General features: G+C 45.6%; 1 protein-coding gene across 3 annotated transcripts; it reads left to right on the top strand.

Moving 5' to 3' along the window:
- Positions 1–861: 861 nt before the first annotated feature.
- Positions 862–24,396, top strand: NRROS (negative regulator of reactive oxygen species). 3 transcript variants are annotated; one of them, XM_022568610.2, is made up of 3 exons: positions 879–987; positions 17,890–18,010; positions 22,170–24,396. In XM_022568610.2, the coding sequence occupies exons 2-3, from the start codon at positions 17,903–17,905 to the stop codon at positions 24,138–24,140; spliced, it is 2,079 nt and encodes a 692-aa protein (XP_022424318.1). In that variant the 5' UTR covers positions 879–987; positions 17,890–17,902; the 3' UTR covers positions 24,141–24,396. The 3 variants fall into 3 exon arrangements, with proteins under 3 accessions (XP_089766139.1, XP_022424318.1, XP_022424311.1); XM_022568603.3 differs by lacking the exon at positions 879–987 and adding an exon at positions 1,083–1,469; XM_089910013.1 differs by lacking the exon at positions 17,890–18,010 and having other exon boundaries at positions 862–987.
- Positions 24,397–25,134: the final 738 nt, after the last annotated feature.

Here is a 25,134-nt window from a genome sequence, read left to right on the forward strand (position 1 = left end):
TTGTTGCGGAGCACGGGATCTAGGCATGTGGGCTTCAGTAGTTGTGGCACGCAGGCTCAGTGGTTGTGGCCCTTGAGCTTCGTTGCTCCTAGGCATGTAGGATCTTCCCCGACCAGGGCTTGAACCCGTGTCCCCTGCATTGGCAGGCTGACTTTTAACCACTGCGCCACCAGGGAAGTCCTAGATGGTAAGTTTTTGGAGAAGAGGAGCTATGAGATAATGCATAGAAAGCGCTTAGTGTAGTGCCTGGCACACCTCTTTCATGGTGGCTACTATGAATTCAATTATCCTTTTGCATTCTTGGCAAGAGCTAGCAGGGAATTTTGTACACATCGGGTACAAAAAAATTCATCCATGCTGCCTACGATCAAGCAGTTCATGGCACCACAAAGCAATTTCCATTTCTTTTTCTTTTTTTGATTTGCTGGAGTCAAGTAAAGACTAGCTGAGCGGATGACTCTCTCCCAATTGGGAAACGTGTATCCTACCCATTCTCAAAGTTTGCCCTAGCTTGACCCTTGGACATAACCTTGAAGAGGAGTTTCTGGGTCAGCAGAGCTCGTAGGCAGGGCCCCCAGTTCCCTACCCCCTCAAAATCTCGAAGGCCAGAAGCCCTGGGGAGCCTTGGTTAGCACTGCTGGGAGACCATAAAAATATGTGACCTCTTTCGCGACTAATCCAGTAGGTAGTCCGGGGGCCACTGCCTCCCGCCCTCCCGCCCTCCCGCCCGCCCTCTCCCATCCCCCCTGCCACCCACCCGCGGCGGCAGTTCCCTCTAAGATGCCTGCTCTCTGTGAGTGCTGAGTTGCTGAGCTGCTCGTTCTCCATGTGACTTCAGTTTCCGTCAGTTCCTTCCGCAAGTGCTAAAATAATCTGATGCCCCAGAGAGAGCAGGCAGTTCAACCCCGCGTTCGGCTGCTGTCGAGGAGGAGGCCAGAGCCCCGGGAGAGGATGCGCCCCGCGGAGCCGCCTGGGCCTGCGGGAGCCGTGAGTATTTCCTGAGAGGCAGCCGCGGTCCCTCCAGAGGCGGGCGGCTCGGAAGAGTGGGAAGGCAGGAGGTCAGCGTCCGTGGCCCACAGCTCGGGGCTGACGGGGAAGTTGTGGCTTGCTGCATCCAAGCTCCACCAGTTCTGTTTGGGGGCTACAGCTCTGGGTGGAGGTGGAAATACCTCCCTCTGGGAGACTTAGAGGTGGCGTGGTGTAGTGGAAAGAGTGAGGGCTTCAGAGTCAGACCTGGGTTTGATTCCTGACTCTGGGGGGGGAATTCCTGAGCCTCGGTTTCTTTGTCTGCGAAACGGGAACAGTAATGCTCCCTCCCTGGGCTGGATGACTGGATGTAGTGAGACTGCTCTGTGAACACTCAGCCTGCCTTTCCTGCCCAACAACGTGGACTGAGAACCACGATTTCATAGATGAAGACCCTGCAACTCATTAACAACAACATATTTATGGATATCTTCCATGTGCAGGCGAGTTGGAGTTCAAGGTGTTGGGTGGGGCTAGAGCTGTGAAGAAGACAAAGCCCCTTCCCCACAGAGTGTGTGTCCTTGGGAGATTCCCCAGGTTCTGTTACTTGAACCCACAGCCTTACTAGAGTCCAGGCCTCTGATCCCCTTGTACAGTGTTCTTCTGTGGCCCACGCAGCTTCTCCATGTGGGCTAGACTCTGGAGGATTCAGCATATATCCCCCTGCCCTCAGGAGCTGACAGAAGTAAGGAGCCACCGAGGGGACTGTGTGCCGCCCACAGAATGGGCTGCCAGCTCACCACATCCCTGAGGGGAGGTGACCACGTGTCCAACGGTGGCTGGGACTCCAGGAGGCTGAGGCAAGGTCCTAGGAATGGAGCCCCTGGATAGGGCTGGTCCAGGGTGGCGCACTTCCAGGTGGGAGTGAAGGGACTCCACGGGAGGTTTCTTCCATGACGGGAACAGCCTATTAGGAGTCTGGACAGCAGAATCATTCAGAGTGTGTAGAGTTGGCCTTCTGAGGTCTCCTGTGTCCCCATCACCTACTGGCTGTGCTGCATAGACTCTTTCTGTGGAGGTTGATGGTTTACTGGGTTTTATAGCCCTGAGACTTATTTTCCTCACATACCACATAGGTTTGTACATGTATGTTTGAGAGTTCCTAGAGGGGATTATAGAATCATGGGCCCCGGGGGGTGGGGGGTAACCTCAACTCCCGTCTTTAGGTTCAACAAAAATCAAAACCTCTTTCACAAAGAGGGTGATCTCATCTAATGGGTGCCCTCATGGGAACTTCATGAAAACCCATGTGAACCTGATCCCATAGAGTCCTTAAACCCATCATCCAAGAACAGGAGGGTCCCAAACAGAGAGCAGGCTCCTGGTAATTGTCCCGGGGCCTGTGTTAGGGATACATTGACGTGTCTGTCTCTAGTCTTTTTGATTCTTTCGAAAGAGTGATGCTAGTACTGATTGTAATTTGTGTTCTGGCTGTAGCGTGCATCCACATCACAAAGTGTGAGCTAGATTCTTGGATGGAACACTAGGTGTACCTCACATCATGCTCAGATCCACACTGTAACCACATACATTAGGGGAGGGTGGGCTTTCACCCATGACTGAAAAACATTATCTTTCTAGGACATGCATGTATGGTCAGGGATGCTCACTGATGTATCTGCACATTAGTGACAAATATTTTTCTCTATTATTCTCATTTCCCCCAAAATTATTCTTCTCAACCTCATCATCAAACGAATGTTATGTGTTCAATATGTGGGGGGTTCTGGGCTACGTTAGATGCTGGTCTCTGAAAGCTCAGAGAGGTGAGGAGAGGGAAAAAGGCTACTGATCTTATCAAGCGTCACAAGCAACTGTCAACTTGAGTTTAGGGGTCGTTTAGTTTCACATGACAAAAACCTAACTGAGCTTGGTTTCAGGGGGGAAAAAAAAGAGGATTTATTGTTTCAAATGACCAAAAGGTCTATGGGGAATAGCTTCAGGCATGGCTGGATCTGGGTGCTCAAACATTGCCAGGCATCCATCTATCTCCATTCCTCACCTTTGCTTTCCTTTGTGTAGGCTTCATTATCAGGCAGATCCTAAAGCTGTTGACAAAGATGGCTGCCTGCAGCTCTCAGCTTAATTCCCACCAGTTTGGCATCTGAAGCAGGGAGAGGAAAGCCTCTTTTCTAATAGTCCTAGCAAAAATGTTTAGGTTGATTCTCATGGGCTTGGCATCTGTGCTGTACCTGTTATAAACCAATCACTGTGGTTAAGGAATTAGGAGGCTCTGATGGGCCCAGCCTTGATCATAGGGCTCATCTTGGAGCATGAGTTGAGGCTAGACCCGAAAGAACACAGACTTTTGAAGAATGGAAGGGGGTTGGTCGCACAACAGTGTAAATATACTTAACACTAATGATTTCTACACTTAAAAATGGTTAAGGTGGTAAATTTTATGTTAGTGTATTTTACCACAAGTAAAACATTTTTTAAAATAAAAGGAAGAGAGAAAAGAAAGGAAGTGGTGGTCTCCTCAAAGGGGAATTGAGGAGCTGTTACCAGAAGGAGAAATGAATGTGGGTAGGCAAAACCAACTGATTTCCAGAGTGCGTGGAGTCAGCGGCTGAGACCAAGCCACACGTGTCTTCTCATTTTGATGCGTGAGTGATTTCAGGCTGAAGAAAGGGCATAAAAGAGGAAGTAGAACCCTGTAGTGGTTCTCACTAGCGAGGTGGGCATGACGAGCAGGGCTGGTGCTAAACGTGGCCACAAAACGCTGTGAGGACACAGGGACTCCCCACCTCCAACCTCAGCCCACAAGGTCACCTTGCTCAAGTGCTGTGCTGTGTGCCCCAAGAAACTTTCTGTTGGCCCCTCCAAGAAAGAAAAGAATCGGGAGGGGATTTTTCTTCACAAGGTAGCACTTGGGGCTCTCTGTCTCTCCACCCTGGCTCTCTTAAGCAGGACCTAAGTGTCTGAGGCAACCCAGCACCCACAATGCTGCTCAGGGGCTCATCTTGGGGTGCACATCATACTCCCCAATAACTTCATATCATTCTATTTTAGATGTCAGGCTGGACACTGGCCCCTCCTGATCATCTCTATTTTTGCTCCTTATTAGGCCCAGCCATGATCCCTCAGGTCTCTCCTGCCTTTCCAGTGTCTCCCCCAGTGGTCCCACCAAAGGGAAAGGCTGAGCTCTCTTCCTCAGCCTGTAGGGTCCGTGGCAAGTGGGTCTTTCCATGCCTGGCCCTGGGCCACCTCCTTCACCCTCAGACATGTTAATGGTCTCCCTATCACTGCCCAGCCTGACACCCTGAGGCTTCCTCGTGGGACTCTCCTGATGGCCTTTTTCTTTTTCTAGGTTCTTGTACCCTTCCTCGGGTCCCTAAACTGAAGTTTCCATTTTCACTAATGTTACCGTCTTCTTATTTCCTTCTAAATCCCCAGTTTTTTCTAGGCTTTCTAGCTCTTTTTACAGAACCTCCAAAGGCCCTCATCCCTGTCATAGGTACACCCCATGGCATTGACAGGGTACCTCATCCCCAGAGAAGACCATAGCCCTCTGAACACTCAGGGGTGCTATTCAGGATATCAAACACCATATGGAACGGGCACTGACCAAACAGAATGGACATTGTCCTTAGAAGCAGGGTCCTGGGGGCCTCTGCTGGGTCAGATGTTACCTCCTTGGTTGCTGGATCATGGGGGAGAGGGAACTGGGAGTTACAAGAGAGGGGCCAGGCAGCTGGGGTGGGGCTCATGGGATACCTGTTTACCAACAACTACTTACCTGTGCAACCCAGCTGAACATTCATCCAACATATATTCCTCCCATACAGGTGCGCATCCAGCACCTCCTACCGAGGCCAGAACTCAGCTCTGGTTTTGGCTTCACTTTCTATAAGCCATGAGACTTAAGATATTCATTTTGGCCTTTTTGAATTTTGGATTTCTTATCTGTAAAATGGGGACAATAAGCAAGGACTCTAACATAGATATTTGTGCACCAATGTTCATAACAGTATTATTCACAATGACCAAAAGGTAGAAACAACCCAAATGTCCATTGATGGATGAATGGAGAAACAAAATGTGGTCTATATATTATTCAGTCATAAAAAGGAATGAATTTCGGATGCATGCTATAACAGAGAGGGACCTTGAAACCATTATCCTAAATGAAATAATCCAGGCAGGAAAGGACAGATATTATATGATTCCACTTATATGTGGTACCTAGAATAGGCAAATGTATAGAAAGGGAATAGTGGTTACCAGGGGCTGAGGGGAGGGAAGAATGGGGAGTTATTGTTTGATGGGAAAGAATTTCAGTTTGGGATAATGGAAAACTTCTAGAGAAGGATAATGGTGAGATTGCAAAACAGTGTGAGTGTATTTAATTCTGCTGAATTGTGCTCTCAAAAAGGGTTAAAATGGTAAATTATATGTCTATTTTACCACAATAATAAATGGAGGTAATAATTCCTACTATGTAGAACTGTTGCAAGTATTACATGAGATCAAATATCTATAAGAAGCCTTTGCAACCTCAAGTGCTATTATTATTATTATTATTAACCAGTAGCACTAAATTATAATCCAGTTGTTTTGGCTTTATCCAACAACTCCCTAAAAATCATTATTTGGGGGAGGGCGTTAAAAATATCACATTACTCCCATTCCTCTGTGAACTCAAATAAGTGTTAGAGAAGGGCTTGCCTGGTGGCACAGTGGTTAAGAATCTACCTGCCAGTGCAGGGGACATGGGTTTGAGCCCTGGTCCGGGAAGATCCTACATGCTGTGGAGCAACTAAGCCCGTGCGCCACAACTACTGAGCCTGCGCTCTAGAGCCCGCGAGCCACAACTACTGAGCCCGTGTGTCACAACTATGGAAGCCCGCGTGCCTAGAGCCCATGCCCTGCAACAAGAGAAGCCACTGCAATGAGAAGCCCGTGCACTGCAACGAAGAGTCTCCCCCAGTCGCCACAACTAGAGAAAGAACACACAGCAACGAAGACCCAAAGCAGCCAAAAATAACTTAATTAATTAATTGATTTTTAAAAATCACTTGATATGCATTCTGAAGTATTTAGGGGGAGGTGTACGTATGACTCTAATCTGTTTTGAAATGCATCAAAAAATAAGATGGCTTGAAAGATGGATAGAAGGATAGGTAGATGGATAGATATGAGATTAAAAACAAATATAGTAAACTATTAATAGTAGAATCTAGGTAGTGGGTATACCAGTGATCACTGTTAAATTTTTTCAACTTTTCTGTATGTTAAAATTTTTCATAATAAAAATTGGGGGAAAAGTCAAATTACTATTAATACCCAATTACCACTCACATTCTTTTCATAAACATAAAAATAAAATATTTTTTTACATGTAAGACTTCCATAGGCATTATAACTATACTATAGTAGCATGTTATTTGGATTATTGAATTATTGCGCATCTGAACTATGAGGATATGACGAGGACGTGACACATGTCCTGGGCCTTGAAGGATGAATAAGAGTTCAGCAGTTGGAGAATACCAGAAAAAGGACCTTTCCCACAGAGGAAACATGTGTGATTTAGTCAGGGATAGCCAGTATCCCAGGATGGCTGGGGCTTGTGGAATTGACACTGAGTTTTGCTGACTTCACAGACTAAGTTTGAATTGCAGCTCTAACATCTCTAGCTATGTGGCCCAGACCTTTGTGAGCCTCAATTTACCAAGTGTAAGATGAGGATGATAACATTTACTTGCTAGGATTTTGTGAGGATTATTATATGTAGAGCACCTGGCCTAGCACCTATCCCAAGGTGAGCACTCAATAAACATTAGATACTACAGTTAAGAGCCTAGAAGACAATCTGGGAGCTTGAGTACTATCCCAGTTGAGCTGATCAGTTATCAGGAATCTATATCATTTCATTCCTCAGTTGCCCTCTTTCTCAAGGGAACCAGGGTCGGCTGGTTGGGTGGGAGTGATACATTTCCACTCTGGGCAATAAATCTCGGTTATCACCTATAACTCCTTCCATCCATAATCTCCCACAGACTCTGGGTGTTGTCTCCTCTGAATATCCCAAGGCTCACACATGGAAGGGAGAAGGTACTGCAGTTCCTCTGTCTTAGTTAACACCAGCTCCCTGTTTGCACAGAGGAACTCTGCCTTCCCTTTAGCCTGACACTACCTTATCTTACTAGTGTAATCCACAACATTTCCTTATTGACAAAGCCTTTTCACACACATTCTCTCATTCTTTTTTTTTTAATTCATTTTCTTATTTATTTTATTTTTGGCTGAATTGGGTCTTTGTTGCTGTGCATGGGCTTTTTCTAGTTGTGGCGAGTGAGGGTTACTCTTCATTGCGGTGCGTGGGCTTCTCATTGCGGTGGCTTCTCGTTGCAGAGCAGGGGCTCTAGGCACACGGGCTCAGTAGTTGTGGCTCGCGGGCTCTAGAGCGCAAGCTCGAAGTTGTGGCACGCGGGCTTAGTTGCTCCGCGGCATGTGGGATCTTCCCGGACCAGGTCTCGAGCCCGTGTCCCCTGCATTGGCAGGCGGGTTCTTAACCACAGCGCCACCAGGGAAGCCCTCTAATTCAGTCTTGACACAACCCTGTGAGGTCAGCAAGGCAGCTGTTATTGTCAACCAGAGACACCACAGGAGTGAAATGATCAGAGAGAACAAACCTATATACTGAACAGAAACAACAAGTTTGAAACGAATGCGTTATTGGTTGGGTGCCTATCCACAGAGAGTATGTATGTCTCTCTATACAAAGGAGACACCACCAGCCGCTAAAGAACAAGGTGTTATCACCCCCGTGGGAGCAGATTTGCATCTTTTAAGACCTGTGGCCAGATGCAGCCTGTGTCTATGGAACGGGACAGAGTGACTTGACTTCTGTTGGTTCTAAAGGGCTGACCTTGACCACACAGGGAAGCTGGTTGACTCATTTGTAGCCCCGAGGAGACAAAGTCAGCAGGGTAGCACTCAGGCAGCGCTCCACACCCTGGCTGCCTGGCTTTGCTATAGGAAGAGCCCAAAGGAAGAAGAGCTGCTGTGGCCTCCAGCCTCCCTCCAGGTGGAGGCAGAGCCTCAACCTTTCCCAGACGAAGACTTTTCTCACAAGAGCCTTTGTGGAGCCTGGCTGACCAGGTGTGCTAGGCTCCGAGTAGGAAAAAGAGATCTGGGTTTTAAACTGGTACTTGGAAACCATGGCATTGCATTCTCTGTGGCACCTTGTCCGTGTCACTTCATTTCTCTGGCCTGAGTGTTCTCACCTCCGAAATACTGGTGGATAGTCCCTTCAGAATGCTGCAGTTCTTCTCAAAAGGGTGGTCAGTTACAAAATTTGAATGAAAGTGCAGTTGCTAAGAGTCACGTGCCACAGAACTGTCCTTCCTCACATAAATTCTTAGGACCACACATTCAAGGAGCATTCCAACAAATTCAAATGATGCAACTCCTCATTTCTTTGTCCAGGTTTAAAGGGGGATCCAAGTCCTGGAAGCAAATGCAAAGGGGCCCCAATAGTACAATAGGGAAAATACAAAACAGAATGTGTAGTATATTTGTTAAAAAAATATGCATGCATCTGCATGTGTGTAGAAAATACTTGAAAGGGTACATACATGTCAGCATCTCAACAGTGGGGAGAATTGTACCTGATATTTACTTTGTCCACATCTGTATCTTTGCTTCTTTGTATTTTCTAATTTGCCAGCCATCAACTTCAATTACTATATTAAGATAAGCTTTTAAAGAATAGAAACAATCTATTCTATTATTAGTTAAAAATGAAAATATACATCATAATCAGAGCCTAATAAATATCACTGAAATAGAGAATTTCTTATAATTACTTAGAATTGAGTTGATTGTGAGTGTGCTTAAAAGGATTATGTTTGGAGTCAATGGAAGAAAAAATATCACTGACTAATAACTAAAATAAGTTTTATTATACACACTACTTTTACTTTTCAGAGTCCAGGGGTTTTAGATCTGGGGTTGCATATTCTTAGCCCAGCCCCTGGAAAGGTGGCTGCCAAGGTAAAGGAAGAGCCCAGGGTAAGGGGGACACATGGAACAGGTTCAAAGCCTGGCTCTTATCTTGAGTACATCACCAACTTCTTGGCCTCAATATCCTCCCCAGTAAAATGGGAATCATAATGCCTGTGTTGCAAGGTTATTACTGTATTAAGACAACTTTTATAACAAAGTTCAAAAAATAGTTTTTGTCATCATTATAGTATCCTCATCCCTGGGAGGCTCTCTACCTGCCTGTGCTTTAACACACCTGGGGTGGCAGCTGCCTGTTTAGTGAGCAGCTTCCTGACATCTTTCTGTGTTGAATATATTGCTACTGAAGCATTTTTAATTGCCACACATTATACCTATTGTATAGCTGTATCATAATGTATTTAGCCAATCCTTTCATTGTTGGACTTTTAGATGATTTCCACCTTTTTATTTTTATCACTGAATATTTGCAGTATTATCACTGAATACAGCAATGAATATATCTGTAAAAATATTTTTACCTACACTGTAATTCCTAAGTATAAATCCCTAGAAGTGGAATTATTGTATAAAATAATGTTTTCAAGGTCTTTGATAAATCGTGTTAAATTGTCCTTCAGAAAAAGTGTGCCAATTTGCATCTCTCCTATATGAGACAATTTCGGGGGGCACTCAAAAGCCGTTGTATTGCCTGTATTTTAACAAATTCATTATTTTTTAAAACTTGAAGTATAGTTGATTAACTCTGTTGTGTTAGTTTCAGGTGTACAGCAAAGTGGTTCAGTTATACACATACCTATCTTCTATTCTTTTTCATGTTCTTTTCCATTATAGGTTATTACAAGGTACTGAATACAGTTCCCTGTGCTACACAGCAGGTCCTTGTTGGCTCTCTATTTTATATATAGTAGTGTGTGTTTGTTAATCCTAAACTCCTAATGTATCCCTCCCCCACCCTTTTCCTCTTATGGTAACCATACGTTTATTTTCTATGTGAGTCTATTTGTGTTAACAAATTCATTATTAAGAGAGGAAGCCAGAGAAGCAAATTACGAGGTCTGAATTCACACATCTCAGTTCTAAATGCTCTCTTGTTCCAATCCTCAATTTGCAAGTTCTTTTTTTTTTTTGCGGTATGCGGGCCTCTCACTGCTGTGGCCTCTCCCGTTGCGGAGCGCAGGCTCCGGACGTGCAGGCCCAGCGGCCATGGCTCACAGGCCCAGCCGCTCCGCGGCATGCGGGATCCTCCCAGACCGGGGCATGAACCCGTGTGTCCTGCACCGGCAGGCAGACTTGCAACCACTGCGCCACCAGGGAAGCCCTGCAAGTTCTTTTTTAATGAGTCAATATTCTTTGCAAAATATAGGAATGTTTGACCAAAAATACAACTGGTTCTTTACTTTTATAACTATTCTGCATTTTCTTTTACATGTAATTCCAAAATCAAAATTTAAAAATCTTTGGATGCGAAAGTACACATTTTGTACATTTCTCCAAAGAAGATATAGAAATGGCCAATAAACACATGAAAAATGTGCAACATTACTAGTCATCAGGGAAATGCAAATCAAAGCAACAAAGAGATAGCACTTCACACCTGCTAGGATGGCTATAATAAAAACGACAGAAAATGACAAGTGTTGGTGAGGATGAGGAGAAATTGGAACTTTAGTAATGTTGCAGACATCACACCCTTTACCTCTAAATAATTCAGTGTGTATTTTATAAGAACAAGGATAGGGCTTCCCTGGTGGCGCAGTGGTTGAGAGTCCACCTGCCGATGCAGCGGACACGGGTTTGTGCCCCGGTCCGGGAAGATCCCACACGCCGCGGGGCGGCTGGGCCCGTGAGCCATGGCCACTGAGCCTGCACGTCCGGAGCCTGTGCTCCGCAACGGGAGAGGCCACAACAGTGAGAGGCCCGCATACCGCAAAAAAAAAAATTAACAAGTAACTTATATTAATAAGATACTTTAAGACTATATTAATATCTTGTTTCCCAACAAATTTTCACTCTTTAGTTTTACCATCCCTTGTGATTCTTGCCTGTAGGGTGCACTTTGAAAAATACATTCTTGCATTCAGATTTCAGCTACTTTCTAATTTTCAGGTAGCATCATAATGCTTGAATGTGCTCCTTTGAAATATTACGTTCTGTTTTGTCTTTGTGTTCAAGCTTATCAAAGAGCGCATGTCCTGTTTTAGTTAGGTTCTTTTTGTTGCTAAGATGCAACTTTTGGGCCAGCCTATGGGGGTGGTGATGGTGGTGAGGTGCTATCATGAAAAACCATGGAGCTTGGAAATGAGCCCAGCCATTTTCCAAGAACCACCGGGAACCAGAGGGGCAGCCTTGAGCCCATCTCCCCACCCTCTCTCCCAGCCTTTGCAGTCCACCCTCTTGTCATTCTTCCTAGTCCGTCTTCTCTGATCTTTGCCCTCTGTTGACTATCTCATTCCTTTCTTTCCATATGCCTTGTCGTCTAGCTTCTGCTTTTGCTTCCTCGTGGCAAATCCCTCAAAAATTCAACTCCACCTCCTCTCTCTGTGCCTCTTGGCTCCAATTTCCACTGCTAATTCCCTAATTCTCTCCCTTGTCTCTCTGCGCTGAGATCACTCATAGGGTGATGGCCACAAGTAAGGAGTGACCTCCCCATGTCAGGTGCTTCCTGAAGGTTCTGTCAGCTTGGTGGAGGTCCAGGTAGTGGTGAGGTCATAAGCTTCTCCTGAGGGCTGCCCCTCCAGAGGGACTGTGGGTCTGGTGGACAGAGCAATTGACCTGGACAGTGGAAATTACCGTAGTACATCAACTGTGTTTCCTGAACCACAGTCAGGCCACGTGATCTAACACTTCTGTGCCCCTTTCAGGTGTGAGAGATGCTGTCTGGAAGCTCTAGTTTGAATGTCAAAATGTTAGAATTTTCAGGATATTTTAAAGGTTTATGTGTAATGCATTTTAAATTTAACAACTGTTTCCTAAGTACCTTTCTGAGAAGAGAGTTTGAAAAATGTACATTCCTGGAAATTTGGGGATAAAAGATTACCATAATCCCTCTCCCTTTAGGAACTCCAACATTTATTTTATTTTTCCCATTATTTTTTAATTTTGAAAATTTTCAAATTTACGGGAAAGTTAAAAGAAAGTACAGTGCTAAATTTTTCAGTTGGTAATAATTAGCTTTAATTCTCTCTCTCTCTCTCTCCCTCTCTCTGTCCTTCTCACTCTCTCTCTATCTTTGTTGAGCCATTTGAAAGAAGGTTACATAAATTGTAGACATCATGAAATTTCACCCCTAAATACTTCAGCATGCATTTCCTAACAATAAGGCATTTATCTGCATAACCACAACATCATTATCATACCTAAGAAAATTAGCAATAATCTGGTAATATCATTTGTACATAATATCACCTAAAAAGACATCACTTTGTACACATGTAAATTTCCCCAATTGTCTCAAAGTTTTCTTTTAGAGATTTTTTAAAATCCAAAATCAACTCAAGGTACATGCATGGGATTTGGTTATTATGTTTCTTAGTCACTTGTAATCAGACCTCTCCCCTCCCCTGCCTTTCTTTGTTTTTCAAGACTGACTTTATTTTGAAGAGTCCAAGCCAGTTGTCTTGTAGGACATCTTAACAGTCTGAATCTTTCATTATGACTGGTTCAGGGCAAACAATTTTTGGCAAGGGTACTACCAATATGGGACTTTGTGTTTCCCAAGGCACCACACCTGGAGACTCAGGATGCAGGTGGCCTCATCATGGGAGATGCTAAGTATAACCATTTGGTGACAGTTGAGATCACTCTTTTTTTTTTTTTTTTTGCTAAGAATCAGAGACCAGGGCTGCTTGCCTGAGGCATTCAAATACCTCTTGGTAGCAGGAATTATTTGAAGTGGTCATAGACTGGGGTTTCTGTTCGTTATTATCTGTTTTCTGTGGTCTGTGACCAGCTGCCCTTCCCTTTCTCCCAGGGTCCCAAGTGGGATCTGCTCTTTTATTTTTAAACAAAGGCGGACTCCCTTTCTGTGGAGTCCTCTACCTAGCACCCGTGCCTTTTGTGTTCAGTGATGTCACCATCACACGTTTACACTCCATACTTGTGCAAACTCTGCTTCTAGAGATTCTGCCCCTCATCCCCTCCCCCCTGCCCCACCCACAACCAGTCTATAAATATTTGTTTCTAACACTGAGAGTTCCCCACTTTCACCTGCAAGACCTATTTCTTTAAAGCTTTTTTTTTTTAAACATCTTTATTGGGGTATAATTGCTTTACAATGGTGTGTTAGTTTCTGCTTTATAACAAAGTGAATCAGGTATACATATACATATGTTCCTATATCTCTTCCCTCTTGCGTCTCCCTCCCTCCCATCTTTAAAGCTTTTTAAGCTTATCTGATTATTTTGCAGAGAAAATTCTCAGTTACATGCTAATGTATGGATAACACTCTTAGCACTTGCTAATAGTGGCATTAGCAAAGAGGTTGCAGTCCCAGCTCTGGAGGCAGCTGCTGTAGTAGTAGCAGTGAGAGGGAGTGAGGAGGTGATGTTCAGGGTGCCCCCGAATACTAGAAATCCAGCATCCTTTCCTGAAAATGAATCAGAAAATACCAACAAAGCAAAACCAAAACTCAGGTCAGAGTTACTCCTTAGTATTCCCAAACTTTGAGTGTGAGGATACCTTTTTATGGACAAAAATACCTGTAGATCAGCCCTTCCCTGATGGTTGTGTTTTACTATCCGCTGATAAAGACATTCCATGACAACAGAAAGCTATTTGGAATTAATAACCCTTAAAAGAATAAGGGATATTAATATTTTAAAAAAATATTAATAAGGAATATTAATACAGGAAAACCTACATCCATGTGAAAAAAAATAGTGTACATGTGTGTTTGTCAGGGCTTCCCTGGTGGCGCAATGGTTGAGAGTCTGCCTACCGATGCAGGGGACACGGGTTTGTGCCCCGGCCCGGGAAGATCCCACATGCCGCCGAGCAGCTGGGCCCGTGAGCCATGGCCGCTGAGCCTGCGCGTCCGGAGCCTGTTGCTCCGCAACGGGAGAGGCCACAACAGTGAGAGGCCCGCGTACTGCAAAAAAAAAGAATGGGACTTAAGGAACTATTTTCTGCTTCCACACTTGGAAAGAACTCTTCAACCTCTTTATCTGGTTTAAGAAGAACAGATACAAGCAGATTCTGTTAATGCCATCTGCTTCTCATGTCAGGATCTCAGGTCTTCTATGGGTTATTTTCCCAGTGGTCACCTAGACCAGGAGGAAACATGGTACTTTTTCAGACCCTACTTGGAAAATGGGTTGATTTGCAGTTCTTTTGTATTACTCTGTGGCTCCCACAGTGGTTCACAGCCCATGAAATAGGCACCCTTGGTCCAAGCCCTTCTAATTATAACAAGGGGGAGGTTCCAGGTGACCCCATTTAAATTGTTAATGTCATACTGTCATGTGTGCTCTCCATCATAATTGTTTTTCATTCACTTCCCTTTCTCCGCCAAAAATGTATCTAAGATGAGAAACATTTGGCTTAAAAAATGGATGTATTTTTCAGAAGATATCAGACAGATAGGAGTAAAGTGGGATGGTTACTTTTTAAAAAGCACACTCAAGCGTAGACGCTCTCATACATCTGGAGACACTGTTGAGTGGTCCTCACCCAGCTGAGGGTAAGTGTGGGTGGAGGGAAGCAGTCCTGTGCACACAGGAGGGAGCTCATGGGATTTTCCAATGAGACTTGGCATCCCAACTGTTTATCTTGTACTCTTCACCATGCCGTGGCTCTGAGGAGGGCTTCTGTAGCCACACACCCCAGGAAGAGTGTTTCTCAACCTAAACGGTTATTATGTTGAAAGTCTCTTATTTCTTTTCAGAGTCATTACATACCTTTTTGTTTTGTATTGTTCCAAGCCCGTTCTCACTTACATCATTGTATCCGTCAGGCTCCAACCAGGAAACAGGAACACACAGATTATTTAAAACAGAGGAAATTTAATGCAGGAAATTGGCTACACGTGATGAAAGAGGGTGAGAAGCCAACTGGAGTACAGACAGTTAATCCAGAGATTAGCAACTTTGGGAAGCTGCCACCTCCCCAAGGTAGGGGGAGGATACTGGGAGGACTACCAGAGCCTGGGAGTCACCAGAAGAAACTCAAGGACTTCTCTAACCTCCCAGTAGTGCTCCCCATTGACCAAACCAGCCGGAGGCCAGCTGACACCCAGAGCCTTCAGAAATCAGTCCCTGCAAACCAGAGCTGGGTGGGGCAGGGTAAACTATGGCTCTGAGGACAAACTGCTCTCAGCCAGCACAGTCATCTGTTACTGGGATTAGCCTTTTTTTTTTTTCTATTCAAATACGTTTTTTCTGGAATTTATTAATGCAGAATTTGTAGTCCAACCTTCCCACGTAACTTTCACACATTTAGTTGGTAGAATGATTTACTCATTCTTCCACCAAATTATTCATTCTTTTCCCTTTTTTCTGTGGCTGTTCAATTACCTTGGAGATTACACATAGGAGTAACGATCACTCATCCAGCTCACTGGTGTTAAGAACTCATAAATAATAATTGTTATTAAGTATCTTCATAGTTGAAGCACTTATGTATATACTATTTGATTCTCATAAAATTCTGAGTAGTTATTATTATCTCTGTTTTATAACAGGATTATCTGAGTCTCGGAGAATCTATGTGAATTGCTCAAGGACAAATAACAAATACTGGAGCCAGAATTCAAATCCTGGTCTGTCTGGTTCCAAATCCCATAATTTTCTCAGGCTGTCTCATGAGAGATGGAGTGCCCAGAGGGCACAGCAAGAGTTTTTCTGGACTGTTTGACTGAGTTTAGGAGAAAGGAGAAAATATGCTTTAAAATTGCAAAACTTTTCTTGTTGACCCAGAAATTAAAATTACACTCTGGGCATAAGGGACACCAGACCCATCGAGCATTCCAGTCTGCACTCTAGACCTGAACACACCTAAACTCAATATCAATATACAGGGTTGACTGTTCTAAAAGGCTCAGTGTCACAGCAGCATGTACCATCCCAAGCCTGACAGAGGAGATGAAGGACGAAGGGAGTAAGTCCATGGTTCCCATCTTTCTGTCTCTCCTCAATTCAAACCCAGTGAAATTTGAATGTTGGACAAATAATGAATTTTTTTTAGTATAAGTATGTCCCAAATATTGCATGGGACATATTTACACTAAGAAGTTGTTTTTTGTGTATCTGGCATTCCAACAGCATCTTGTAATTTGCTAAGTCTGGCAACCTTATCTCAAGGTGGGCAGTGATCCTACCGTGTGTGTGTGTGTGTGTGTGTGTGTGTGTGTGTATTGGGAGTTCACTGAGGACAGGAGCCCATATGGCCCTGTTTTTGCCATCTGTGCCCTGTACGTGCCATGAGGTAATAATTCCTGCACAGGTGCAGAAGTAGAAGGAGAGCCTGGGAAGGGGACTCCCAGTGTCTGGCAAAAATGGCTGAATTCTGAATTGGAGGTTCCCTCTGTGGTAAGGAAAGCTGGCCTGACCTGAAGTGAAAGTTAAAGCTGACTTACCTGGATTCACTTAGATTTTCTGTTAGTCTTTCACTGGTGAGTATTCAAATCTGACCAGAAAGTTAAAATTAGCCTTAGAGATGTGTAAACTTATTCAAAGAAAGGGAAAGAGGAAGGGGCCCAAGATGGCTAGATGTGTCAGGCAGAAATGTCTGTGGGTCCCATGGAATAGGTGAGGAGTCCATGTAAGCACTGGAACTGCTGGCCCAGGAGACAATTCAAGGGCAGACCCTGTGGTCCTTCCTGTGGTCCTTCCTGGGGGGATGTCAAGGAGAGGATGGGGCAGGCAAAATGCTGGGACCAGGCTCTTGCCTCTGATTCTGAGGAATGCAGAGCTAGGAGGGGATGCCACTGGGCTATAAACTCTCCCAACAAGAGGGTAGTCAATTCAACAGCGCCTACTGGGAGAGAAATTACCCTGGCTACTCATCCTAGAGCTTGGGGGTGGGGGTTCTGGGGGCTACTTCCAGCCCTGCCACTAAGTCGATCTGGAACCTTGAATAAGCCCTTACTACCTGTGGCCTTTTTATCTTTGGCCCTGTAAAAATGTGGCAGTGGAGGGTATATTACATTTCCATTATGGTTTCTCTTAGTTCTAAAATTCTATTGGTCTATGTATAATTTTATGCCTTCTCATGACTCCAGTTGTGTGCTCACTGGCCAGGTAAGAGAGCCGGTAACCACACTTCATCCATAACCCTTATTATATCTGAAGATTGCTTTTTCATTTTTCCCTCAGCATTTTCCCTCATGCAGGCAAAATATCAAAATCCTTTTTTCAAAGGTCTCTATTCAAATGAGTTAATCAGTGAGGTCTACTCTTTTCTAAAAGCCTCATGTTGACGCAGCAATTAGTAACTCTATGAGACCAGAGGCTACAAGTAATGTTTCAATCCCAGTTCGCTATTCATTCATTCAGCAATTTATTGAGCTCAGGTGATGCATGGCAGACTTGAGCTTTGAGAGGAACATTTCAAGAGAACTATGAAGCATGGCAAACTCTAGGTGACCTGAGACCCAGTTCCTCAAATGATTTGCTTCTCTCTTCTGTTGCTGGACTCTTGGGAGTTTCAGGTTCAGCCACCTGCCCATCAAATGGTAGAAGCAAAATGAAAATGAGTTCTTGTTGACAGTTGAGTGAGAGGTTAAATGTGTTGGCTAAGTTGAGGTATTTGAATAATCTGTGGGTTTCCACCTCCCTGTAGCCGTGGGCCTCCAACAGCGGACATACTGAGAACTGGCTCTTTCTCCCGGGAGCGCATAGCATCCCTCTGGGATATCCTTCTCTTACCCGCTTCTTCCTTGCCCTCTGTCCACAGTGCTGCACTTGAGATGGAGTTACTGCCCCTCTGGCTCTGCCTGGGTTTTCACTTCTTGACAGTGGAATGGAGGAATCGAAGTGGAAATGTCATGGCCACTTCCCAAGGGGGCTGTGAGTTGGTGAGTTTTCCTGGGCACTCCAAGTTGTCTGTTGCTCCTGTCCTGACGAGGTTGGGTCCATTTGGAAAGCTGATGGATTGTCAGTCAAGGAGGGAAGGGAATGAATGAGTCTGAATCACTCTGTACCTACTTACCACGATGCCATGTGCAAGCTGCTCTTTAATCAAAGGTAAAGATGATGCCTGGGAAAGGCCCTGCCCCACCTTTCTCATACCTGCTAAGGACAGGTGATCCCAGAGACAGGCCAAGGTCAGCCACCTGGAACAAGAACACCTTGTTAAGAATCTGGATGATGGAGCTCCACTAATGGTATCAGAATCTCTTGGTGGGGGGGAATATTAAAGTTGAAGAAGCCCTGACTCAGAGCCTGTGTGTGAGCCCATGGCAAATGCTTAACCAGCTGTACTGAAGAGCACGCTGCCCAGGCTGCCCTGCACAGCAACGTCCTTGACAACGCTCAGGCTTACAGCAATCCAGGGAGAGATACCTGAGCTTTTACGGTTCACCCTCTCCAGGGCTTTCAGCCTATATGTGGAAGCAGACTTGGCTCCTAATAACTGAGCACTCTCTAGAAATTTTCTCCTTTGCCTATAACTTAGTGGCATTAAAAGTTGAGCAACATACATTTAATGAATATTCCTTGAGCCGTGTTATATACTGGGCACTGGGAAGACAAAATGGATGTCAAGGTTAATAACATTCAAAAATGTGTTCTTAAAGCCGATGAATCTTAAAAACCCAGCTGGTCGTGGTTCTTGACCACTTTTAGTAACCTCTAACCACTGCGCTGAAGTAGACTCCGGTAGGGGGTAGGGATTGTGAGCCAGACCAGGTTTAAATCCCAGCCCCACCACTTACTAGCTGGTGACATTGGGCCAATCTGTGCTTCAGTTTCCTCATCTGTAAAATATGTAGGTAATAATAGTACCAACCAATAATACCATAACACTGGGCTGCAATGATGACTAAATGAGTTAATGTATGTAAAGCAGTCAGAACAGTGCCTTGTGTGTAGTAAGTGCTATGTGTTTTATCTACTGTTATTATTCTTTTTTTTTTTTTTTGCGGTACGCGGGCCTCTCACTGTTGTGGCCTCTCCCGTTGCGGAGCACAGGCTCCGGAACGCGCAGGCTCAGCGGCCATGGCGCACGGGCCCAGCTGCTCGGCGGCATGTGGGATCTTCCTGGACCGGGGCACGAACCCACGTCCCCTGCATCGGCAGGCGGACTCTCAATCACTGCACCACCAGGGAAGCCCTACTGTTATTATTGTTGTTAGTCTCTGCCATACAGACGTCCATTATTCCCTTACAGAGACAATGAAAGATTAACTTCACAGTAGCTAATTCAGGAGTTACCAGGCATAAGAAGAGGAGGGAATAAAGCGCAAGTTCTTTGACAGCTTGCAGGGTTCAGGCTAGACTCCCTGCCTGACCCTCTGCAGCCTGGTGGGCAGGAGTAGGGACTGGGCTACCAGTGAGATCATCAAAGAGTGGCTTTCCAGTGCTCTTTTGAATTGAGGGTTGAGAGTTTGAAAGTCCAGCAACTCTCCAAAGCCCCTCCTTGCATTAGCCATGCAACATTATCACGAAGTGTATGTGGTAAGCTTTCTTGGGCTCTGATGGCCACGTGGACTTTTTGCAACACGTCAGTGGGGCTGCAGGAATTGCAGAGACATGTCCCCAGCAACTGCAGCAACTCTGGTGAAACAGGGTCTCACAGCTTGAGGAAAGCCCCTAACCACAGCACTCTCCAGTCCTCACGGGGGGAAGACCAACACTTACTCAAATAAAGAAATACATCTTGTTTCTGTATGGGGAGATTCAATTTTGTAAAGATGTCAGTTCTCCCCCAAATTACTCTGTGATTATAATGCAATCCCAATCAAAACTCCAAAGACTTTTTTTGGGGGGAGGGGAGGTGTAGAAAGAACTAGAAAAATTCATTCTAATATTCATCTGGAAATTAGATATAACTCAAATGCTCAACGATAGGAGATTAACTAATTAGAGCATGCTAATAATTGTTCCAGCAAACATTTATTAAGCATTTATGTGACAGGTTCTACGTTAAGTGCTTTACATAAGCAATCACACTGAATCCTAAAAAAAAAAAAAAAAAAACCCAAGGGAAAATTACAAGTATAATTTACATTTTACAGGTGGTGTAATGAAGGTCCCAACTGGTTAGGTACCAGCCCAAGCTCACCCATTTGATAAAAAGCAGAATCAAGATGGGCTGATGGTAGAGATCTGGCTCTTAGCCACTGTGCTGTTCGTGCAATGAACTAATATACAGTTGCCTAAAAGAATGTGATCAAATTTACTTTTATTGCCAAGGCAATATATCTATCACATATTATTAATGGGGGAGGGGAGGAAGGCGCTTACTGAATGGTTTGTAGAGTACAGTCTCATTTTAAAATGTTTTTTATTTTATTTTTAAAATTGAAGTATAGTTGATTTACAATGTTGTGTTAGTTTCAGGTATACAGCAAAATGATTCATATGTGTGTGTGTGTATATATATATATTCTTTTTCAGATTCTTTTCCTGTACGGGTTATTACAAAATATTGAGTATAGTTCCCTGTGCTATACAGTAGGTCCTTGTTGGTTATCTATTTTATATACAGTAGTGTGTATATGTTAATCCCAAACTGCTGATTTATCCCTCCCTAATGGTAACCGTAAGTTTGTTTTCTATGTCTGCGGGTCTATTTATGTTTTGTATATAAATTCATTTGTATCCTTTTTTTTTTTTTTTTAAAGATTCCACATATAAGCCATATCATATGATACTTGTCTTTCTCTGTCTGGCTTACTTCACTTAGTATGATAATCTCTAGGTCCACCCATATTGCAAAGAAAAATTTTTTTAAGTTAGAGAATGTCTTTGGAAAAGAGTCCAGAGGAGATGTAACAAAAGGTTAACAACGTTTCTTTGAAGGAGAGGCTGAGGTTACTGAATAGTTTAATTTTTATTATTTCTATAGTGTATCAATTTTTAATTATGAGAAGTTTTATTTTAATAATCAGATAAAGAACTTGGGGTTCCAAGAGGTTAATTCCTTGCCCAGAGACCAAAGCTAATAAGTGTCAGAGCCAAGATTCAGACTTGAGTCTGTCATCTTTTCCAAAGCTGTGCTTCTTCCTCTCTCTCAGGAGTTTTCTCCCCTGTTCCACTACTCTGCTTGCCCCGTGGGACTGGGCCCACAATTTTAGGCAATCACTGACCTTGTTGTACTGACCAATCTGTGGAAAGAAATGCCATTGCTCTTCCATCTCATCACTTAAAACTTTTTTCCTGGACACCGAAGGGATACCCTGTGGATGATTGCTTTTCCCAATCTTGTAGAAAGTGGGCTGAAGGAAAGTATCCTGAGGCTTGTGTGATTCCTGCAGTGAGACCAGACCCATCCGTCCTGGCAGCTTCGCCACACAGTCGCGGTAGAATGGCGTTCAGGAAAAGCACTGGATTGGGCAATAAGAGCTCTGGGCTCCGGTCCCACCTCTGTCACTGGCTCTTCACCTGTCCTCTCCAGACCCCTTTACTTCTCTGTATGATTCAGGCTGGTGATGAACTCTCACGTCCTCTCGAGCTGTAATATTTATCAATCGAGAGCACAGAGGAGCCTCCCAGGCAAAATTCCTTCAGGTAAAATGAAGATGCCACAGTGCTGCTGGTTCTTGGGCAGCGTCCCTGTTAAACACACAGTGTTATGATCATAGCGATAACAATGCAATAGTGACCATTTGCATTAATAGCGTCCACTGTGTGCCAGGCACTGTGCAGCCTCTTGCCTAATCTCACTACAATCGTCTGAAGTAGGTGCTAACTTTATCTCCATTTTTCTGAGGAAACAATAGATTTAGACTAAATTATTTGCTCAAGGTCACATAGGGAATAAATGGCAGAGGTGGGATTCAAACCCAAGTAGAGACCTGATCCTCAGTTCCTCTCTGTAGTTAACACCAAACTGCAATACAGTGGTCAGCACTCAGCACCCGATGGACAGGTTCTCAGATCTTCTCTAATATGCTGTGTGTGTTGAGTGAGGCCTGGAGCCTTAGTGAACAGTCTGATGAGTGAACTAAGTTTCTGTACATAAACCCTCACCTCAGAGGCCCCCGCCCTGCTGACGTGTGTTTTTGGACCTAGCTGGATGGAGTCGCTGACTGTCGAGGGCAGAACCTTGCTTCAGTGCCCAGCAATCTCCCGACATCCTCCCAGACGCTCCTCCTGGATGCCAACCCTCTCAAGACCCTGTGGAACCACTCGCTGCAGCGTTACCCTCTCCTGGAGAGCCTCAGTCTGCACAGCTGCCACCTGGAGCACATCAGCCGTGGCGCCTTCCAGGAGCAGGCTCGCCTGTGCAGCCTGGCCCTGCCTGACAACTCACTCTCCCAGAGCTACAAGGAGGCAGCAGCTGCTCTCCACGGCCTGCGGGGTCTGCGCAGGCTGGACTTGTCAGGGAACTCCCTGACGGAAGACATGGCGGCCCTCATGCTACAGAACCTCTCTTCGCTGGAGTCCGTGTCCCTGGCCAGGAACACCATCATGAGGCTGGATGACTCTGTCTTTGAGGGCCTGGGCCGCCTCAGGGAGCTGGATTTGCAGAGGAACTACATCTTTGAGATTGAGGGTGGTGCTTTCGACGGCTTGCCTGAGCTGAGACACCTCAACCTGGCCTATAACAACCTTCCTTGCATTGTGGACTTCGCCCTCACCCAGCTGCGGTCCCTCAACGTCAGCTACAACGCCCTGGAGTGGTTCCTGGCATCGGGGGGAGAGGCCACCTTTGAGCTAGAGACGCTGGACCTCTCTCACAATCGGCTGCTGTTTTTCCCCCTCCTGCCTCAGTGCAGCAAGTTGCACACCCTCCTGCTGCGGGACAACAACATGGGCTTCTACAGGGACCTGTACAACACCTCGTCGCCGCAGGAGATGGTGGCCCAGTTCCTCTTCATGGACGGCAACGTGACCAACATCAGCACCGTCAACCTCTGGGAAGAGTTCTCTTCCAGTGACCTCTCTGATCTCCGCTTCCTGGATATGAGCCAGAACCAGTTCCAGTATCTGCCAGACGGTTTCCTGAAGAAAATGCCTTCCCTCTCCCACCTGAACCTCAACCAGAATTGCCTGATGACGCTCCACATCCGGGAGCACGAGCCGCCAGGAGCGCTCACCGAGCTGGACCTGAGCCAGAACCAGCTGTCGGAGGTGCACTTGGCTCCGGGGCTCCCTGGCTGCCTGAGGAGCCTCCGGTCCTTCAACCTGAGCTCCAACCAGCTCCTGGGTGTCCCCACTGGCCTTTTTGCTGATGCCAGTAACCTTGCTACAATCGACATGAGCCACAATCAGATCTCACTTTGTCCCCGGCCGGGGGACTTAGACCCCGGGGGCACCCCTGGCTGTGTGGATTTCAGAAATGTGGCATCTTTGAGGAGCCTGTCTCTGGAGGGCTGTGGGCTAGGGGCACTACAAGACTGCTCGTTCCAGGGCATGGCCCTCACCCACTTAGACCTGTCTGGTAACTGGGGGCTTCTGAATGGGAGCATCGCCCCTCTCTGGGACATTGCCCCCACGTTACAGGTCCTGTCTCTCAGGAACGTGGGCCTCAGTTCCGGCTTCAAGGAGTTGGACTTCTCTGGGTTTGGGAATCTGAGGGACTTGGATCTGTCGGGAAATGCCTTGACCAGTTTCCCAAGGTTCAGGGGCAGCCTGGCCCTGCAGACCCTGGATCTCCGCAGAAACTTGCTCACGGCCCTTCCTCAGAGGGCTGTGTCTGAGCAGCTCATGGGAAGTCTGCGGACCATCTACCTCAGTCAGAATCCATATGACTGCTGTGGGGTGGAGGACTGGGGGGCCCTGCAGCGCCTGCACACTGTCGCCGACTTGGCCATGGTCACTTGCAACCTCTCCTCCAGGATCATTCGCCTGACGGAGCTGCCCGGAGGCGTTCCTCAGGTCTGTAAGTGGGAGCGGGTAGACATGGGCCTGCTGTACCTCGTGCTCATTCTTCCCAGCTGCCTCACCCTGCTGGTGGCCTGCACTGTCATCTTCCTCACTTTCAGGAAGCCTCTGCTTCAGGTAATCAAGAACCGCTGCCACTGGTCCTCCATATACTGACCTGGCTACGCGCCAACGTTAGAAACTTGGTCTGTACACGTAAGGACACTTTCTCTGCCAGGTTTCAAGATCTGGTGCAGAGGACAAGTCTGAAGAACTGAGGTTTAAATTAAAGTTTAAAATGTTTCCATCCCTTAGTTGTCCCAAGTTCTTCCTCTATCATTGTGATGCATCCTCAATCATCCTGCTAAAATATTTATTAAGTGACATTCTATGAAAATAAAAAATGTTTCTTATAAATATTTTTTAAATCAAATGCAGCTTGTGTTTTTTTCTTTCCTTACTTTTTTCTTTTTGGTAGTTTCACTTAGATTATTTTTGTGCCCTTCCCTTGGTGACATCCATGGAACAGGTGAGAAAGGGAAATCGTTCAGTGCTACCCTACGGCAAAAACCACTCCAAGAGCACATCCTATGGATGGCGAGAGTCAGTGTTCTGAGGGTTCCCCAAGGACAAGTCTTTCAGAGCCAAGCTGGGTAGTCTGAGATGGGACCTCTCGCCTCCTGCCTTGGCTTGCATCACCGCTGCGGCCAGAGTGGGCCTGCGGCAGAGTCCTCTCTGGGGGCCCTGGTCCCCGCCTGGAGACTCCAGCAGGCAAACCTGACCCTTCCGTGGAAAAGTTAAGAGAACAATAACTGAGGGCCCTGAGTTTATTCAGGCAGTCACTGAACGCTGGGCACAGTCCTTGTTCTAAGGGAAAGTAAAGAGGACTGCAGAAAGGAGAGAATTCTACTAACTTGTGAACTGCCCCTACTGTCCACAAAACCCACAAACAACCTCTTAGCAGATGTTCAGTGTCTGTACCCACTACATTCCTAGTTTCCTTTCTCCTTCCCTCCCCTCAGTGAACGATTTCTGTGCTCCTCTCTGGGGAAAAGATCATAAAGACACAGCCCTTTTGGTAGTTGAGAATTTACTCTGTCCTTGCCTTTTTATCCCTGCTTACTAAATCATAAAGGGCCTAAGGCAGGGGTGGTGTGGGGATGGGGAGGGG

Source organism: Delphinapterus leucas, chromosome 4, assembly GCF_059928025.1.
Source record: "Delphinapterus leucas isolate spDelLeu-1000000601 "Yukka" chromosome 4, BTC_Dleu_Yukka2, whole genome shotgun sequence".
Classification (NCBI taxonomy): Eukaryota; Metazoa; Chordata; class Mammalia; order Artiodactyla; family Monodontidae; genus Delphinapterus; species Delphinapterus leucas.

Bases quoted from the DNA above. Each gene is read 5' to 3' on its own strand.
- NRROS (XM_022568603.3), top strand. The intron at 18,011-22,169 runs GTGAGTTTTCCT...TTTTGGACCTAG, and splicing joins CCCAAGGGGGCTGTGAGTTG to CTGGATGGAGTCGCTGACTG.